This window comes from Xiphias gladius, chromosome 6 (assembly GCF_016859285.1).
Source record: "Xiphias gladius isolate SHS-SW01 ecotype Sanya breed wild chromosome 6, ASM1685928v1, whole genome shotgun sequence".
Taxonomy (NCBI): domain Eukaryota; kingdom Metazoa; phylum Chordata; class Actinopteri; order Istiophoriformes; family Xiphiidae; genus Xiphias; species Xiphias gladius.
In genome coordinates this window covers 20,487,904-20,493,366 of record NC_053405.1, presented here as the reverse complement: position 1 = coordinate 20,493,366, position 5,463 = coordinate 20,487,904, and the positions used below count along the sequence as shown (strand labels likewise).

At 37.8% G+C, this 5,463-nt stretch overlaps 1 protein-coding gene across 2 annotated transcripts; it reads left to right on the top strand.

Moving 5' to 3' along the window:
* The first annotated feature begins 275 nt into the window (after positions 1-275).
* On the top strand, positions 276-5,062 carry LOC120790443 (duodenase-1-like). 2 transcript variants are annotated; one of them, XM_040127945.1, is made up of 6 exons: positions 276-405; positions 2,119-2,216; positions 3,286-3,433; positions 3,523-3,655; positions 4,483-4,740; positions 4,853-5,062. In XM_040127945.1, the coding sequence occupies exons 1-6, from the start codon at positions 380-382 to the stop codon at positions 5,012-5,014; spliced, it is 825 nt and encodes a 274-aa protein (XP_039983879.1). In that variant the 5' UTR covers positions 276-379; the 3' UTR covers positions 5,015-5,062. The 2 variants fall into 2 exon arrangements, with proteins under 2 accessions (XP_039983879.1, XP_039983880.1); XM_040127946.1 differs by lacking the exons at positions 276-405; positions 2,119-2,216 and adding an exon at positions 2,428-3,203.
* Positions 5,063-5,463: the final 401 nt, after the last annotated feature.

Here is a 5,463-nt window from a genome sequence, read left to right as displayed (position 1 = left end):
ACATCACTATACATGAAAGCTCCATCTTCATGAAATTAAATTTTTTTAACTTCAGGCGTGATGGAAGATTACTCATGTGCAATAAATTGTTCTTTGCAAGTTTTTATTTTTCGCCTTGTGATTTTGTGTTTCTCCAGCTGTCTAGGAAAGCTCGACTGAACAACAGAGTGAAAACAATTCCTCTTCCAAGGGCTTACAATAAAATAAAGGATAAAGGAAAGTGTCGTGTAGCTGGATGGGGTTTCACAAAAACTGGGGGTAAAGTTGTTGATGTGCTGCAAGTGGTGGATGTGTCAATCGTTAACCTGGAGGGTCTGTAAGACTCAATGGAAAGAAATTCGATTCAATCTTCCTGCCAATCTTATCTGTGCAGGTGGATATGGCACAGACAAAGGATTCTGTCAGGTATGTTTTCTGGTCATTTCTAGTCAAAATAGTTTCTAGTTTTAAAAAATGAATCATCTAATTAGGCTTCTTCCTCCTCACAGGGTGACTCTGGTGGCCCTCTGGTGTGCGGTGGGAGGGCAGTGGGTGTTGTGTCTTTCAACATGAGAAAAAACTGTGACTACCCAAATGTACCCAATGTCTATACAGATATATCAAAACATCTTCACTGGCTCAAAAAAATTCTCAGGCAAATGAATTGTTAAATGCAACCTGCATAGAATGGCACACATTTCTTGTAGTGTGGAGGCATTTTCTGTGTTAAAATCACTCTGTGTATGCTCTCTGCTCTGAAATGCAAAATATGACTTCAATTTCAAATGTTGTATTTTGTTTCCTGTTGTTTCATTCGTCTTCAGAACACACACATAGGATTTAACTTAGAACTTTCTCACATGATATTCACAGCAGTTTTTAGTGTAAGTTTGATGTAGAATATATAATTTTTGGTTGCACTCGAAAGGCTCTGCAGAGCCCCCAAAAATCCAGGTCACTATAAAGAGCACAAATACAGAATGTTAAAGCCAAATGTGCAATGTGTGGGCCTGAATGTGTTGTAGTTGTTTTTGTTGATGTACAGATGGTTTCGTCTGCATAATGCCAGTATCCCCAGTCAATAAAATTTTTATGACACTTCACCTAAACATATTTTGGATTCTGACCAAATGAAACAACTGAATAATAATGCTTCACCGGTAGCTGTCCATTAATAATGAAAGGGATTTAACTAGAGCGTTAGCCCCCAACCCCGAAACTGTGGTTTCTGTGGTTCATCTAGTTTGTCACAGAGTTCCAACAAATGCTTTAGTGAGCTGAGTCAAGTATAGTTTCCACCAAACAAAGTGCTGCTTCTTCGTTCTCCACTTATAAAATGTATCCAACTAAGGTTCATGGTTTGATGTGGCTGAGTAGTATCTACGATCTGCGAGAGGAGGGGGTCCAGGAAAGTGTGAGAGGGCTCGAAGAAAGATAAAACTACAATTGCTGCTCGAGCTGCACCCGGCCACTTGCTGACTTTGTGTGTCGCCAGATTTCTAAGCTAGACTAGGCAAGAGAACACACGCAATTCATCTTTCATAATGACAAATGAGGTGACGAAGGGTGAAAGGATGCTTGCAAAAGAGTCTCACAGTCACACGCTGATGATCACAAGCGTATTTTGCACTTCACCCTGCTGCACCACCAGCATCTTTAAGCAAACGTTACATTTTCAGTAACAATGGCAAGGTATATGATAAGGACACGAACCTTATAACTAGTTAGCAGATTTATACAGTGCACTTGGAAAGTATTCAGACCCCTTTTTTTTTAAAATTTTGTTTTGTTGCAGCCTTATGCTAAAATTGTCAAAATTAATTTTTTTCCATTATGAATCTACACTAAATACCCCATAATGATTAAGCGATTTTATTTTGGACAGCTTTTCAAATTTATTAAAAGGGAAAACTGAAATATCCTTTCCCAGAATTTCTCCCTGGTATTTGTGCCAGCCCTTTTTCACAGTCAGTTGTCAGATCGTCCTCTTATGTCTCTGTGTGTTTCCCTATGTGCCTGTTACCTGTGTGTAGTAACCTTTTGTCTGTACCTTCCTGCTTATCCATCCATCCATCCATCCATCCATCTGTCCATCTGTCCATCTTTAAGCGTGGTCCAATTTCCTTTTTTCTATTAAAGTTCCATCACCGCACCAGCCTGCCTGTATGTCTGCACTTGGATCCTCGCTGCCTGTGCTGCTACCGCCAGCCGTGACATGTACGTTTACATGTGTATCTGTAAGTGGCACATTTAAGCACAATATATGCTTAAATAATAAAGGCATTAATCTAGATTATAACTCAGGGTCCGTGCTGAGCAGGTAGTATACAGAGGGTTTTTTCAGTGTTTTTTTTTTTTTTTTACCAGAAACAAAAACAGACTGAGTAATGATGTTTCTTACTGCTGTCAGCTAATGATCAAAATTATTTAAGTAGTGAATTAGTTTCATACATGTGAATCAGAGATCTTTGTTGCTAAAAACTGAACTGGGAAACTGGCTTCTGTGGTTCATCTGGTTTGTCATAGAATTCAAAGAAATGTTTGCGTCAAATGATGACTGTTAGAAACCCTCTGGTATCTTAGTATATAATTTTTTAATCAGATAGTATACACCAGTGTTATTAACTCATCTCCCAATTTAAGTTTGCTTACTGTGAACTTCACAAACAGTGGGGAAGTAGGTCCAAAATGGCCCGGAGTGAACAAAATCAAACAACTGAAAGATGCAGAAAAGTGAAAATAAAGCAGAGTAAGATCAACAACAGATTCATAGAGTGGGCCATTCACCAAAATCCAAAACAGCCAAATGGTTTCAGTAACAAATTTTGATTTCCACACTAAAGACTCTTGGTGTTGCATCTGATCTCTTCACTTATTAAATGAATCCAACAAAACACACTTAAATTGTATATAATGAAGGAAAAGAGCTCACAAAGGGCCCTAAATGGAGGAAGAATAAATTAATGTGACCACGTTAAACTCATCTCATACTGTTCAACAAGATAATCAAAAAGATAATATCTGTTGCAAACTTGCAAACTTGCATTGCACAATGGATGTGGTCAGAAGTCCTGATAAGATAGTCTTATGTGCCAACAAGGCAAACGATGGTATAAAAAAGGTCAGGTTGACTTGACACCCCCAAGTTAACCATCCTGCTGGCATCATGCATGGTCTTCACAAAATTCTGCTTTTTCAAGCCCTGGCATGTCTTGGACCAAGCGGTAAGATTACAGAATCTGAATATTACTCTCCAACCATTTAATGGGACATTGACTGAATTTTGATTTTCACTCATCTTTGCAGCTCTTGGGAGTGAAATCATACATGGAGAGAAAGTCCCGGAAAACTCAATGCTGTATATGGCATCAGTGCAAAACAACTACGTTCATACTTGTGGAGGATTCCTTGTCAGTGAAGACTTTGTGATGACTGCGGCACACTGTGATGACCCGTGAGTGATCTTTTCTCTCCAAGCAATTTCTCATTATAAAAAATTTAACTTAAATAATTCTGTTAATTTCTCAATCATTATTCGTGCAGCAATCTTACAAGTGTTGTTCTTGGCACCCACAATCTCAAGACGGTTAGTGATGACATGAGATACGGTGTAAAGAGATGCAAACATCCATCTTACGTGAATGTCTCAAATGGGAATGACATCATGCTCCTCAAGGTCAGTATATATTCATTGAACGTAATTGTCCAGTTGACATCATGCATTTGCCTTGTGTTAAAGTTCTGTTAAACTCCACTGGGTTCATTAAAATTAATCAAATCTGTTTTTTGCAGGTGGGGTAACTGTAAAAAATGTCAGAGGGAGTGACAATGTATTCTTAGTCCTTGTAATACACACAATATGACCTTTCTATTCGGCAACAATTGCATATTACACTGCTAATAATAATCTTCATTTAAATGATTTGTCAGCTGTAGCTCCCAGTTAACTCAAGCTCTTATGGATAATAAGAATGATATTATTATGTTATGAAATTAGTTCTTGGCAGCTGAAGTTGAGAACCGCCATGGTTGCTATTATTTATATTTTGAGATCTTGAGTTAATTATCACATTATCTCAGGAAAATGTGGAACACCACGTCCTCTTCGTGTTAAGCATGGTGAATCTGCATCTTGGATCAAGAAATTAAACTTCATGTCTAGAAGTAAAATAATCCAGCTACTCTGCATCTCTCATATGGTATTATGAAGCTAAAAATAGCAGGATCGCTGGAGTTATTTCCTCTGAAGCAAGAGTTTTAGTAATTTGCTTAAATAGATAAAATTACACAATCTCGTTATATCAAATGACAATATTTATTTTCTCAAGAAAACAACTCAAGAGAGGACCGTTTGTTTCCTCGACATAATTAACCACTTATTTCAAAATAAACATATTTAACTTAAGATCCTGAGATGAACAGATAGAAAAAAAATAAATTCTACCAATAATTTCTGCATTTGCCAGTTTTAAGATTTACGTTTCTGATTTTGTGTGTCTCCAGCTGTCCAGGAAAGTTCAACTAAACAACATAGTGCAAACAATTCAACTTCCGAGTCATCAAATAAACCTAAACGAAAATGAAAATTGCCGTGTAGCTGGATGGGGTACAAATCGAAGTCATGGTGGTGTGGTTGCTGACCTGCAAATGGTGGATGTGCCAATCATGGACCTGGAAAAGTGTCAGAAGGAGTGGGATAATATGCTTCCTGCCAATGTTATCTGTGCAGGTGGATATGGCACAGACAAAGGATTCTGTCAGGTATGTTTTCTGGTCCTTTCATAAAAATGTCAACTGGTTTCTCGTATAGATGTGGTATAAACATCTAAAATTGAATCATGAATAAACAAATTAAGATATTTCCTTCTCGCAGGGTGATTCGGGTGGTCCTCTGGTTTGCAATGGGATGGCAGTTGGTGTTGTGTCTTTCAACCGGAATTACAACTGTGACTACCCAAATGCACCCAACGTGTATGTTAATATTTCAAAATACCTGACCTGGATCAAAAAGATTCTCAAGGAAAAGAATTGTTAAATGGTAGAGATAGTTTTGCTTCAGTGTTGGGGAGGACCTATAATGTCTATATTGTTCTCCTGAGTGTTTGCTCTTTAACTGATAATGCATAATGAAAATTAAAAAAAAAAAGGTTTTGTCATCTTAAGTCATTTTCTCATTTACAAGACACAACAGGACATTCACAACAATTCTCAGGGTGGGTTAAATGCTGTATGTCTTCTCAGTAGGAGAACAATGAATTATTTGAAGGTGACAGGTATGGGCGACAAGGACAATTAAACATTTGTAGAGGGATGACAGATCAATTGTTTGGATTAGGTTTAGAGTTAGAGTGGCACCCTCTAATGGTCAAAAAGCAGAGAAACTCTAAAACTCCTACTCTGGCCCCTCTCTGCTGAGTACACAGTGATGAAGCATACCTAGACAACTTGCATTTATGTACATCTAAAACCACATTTGTTGATACT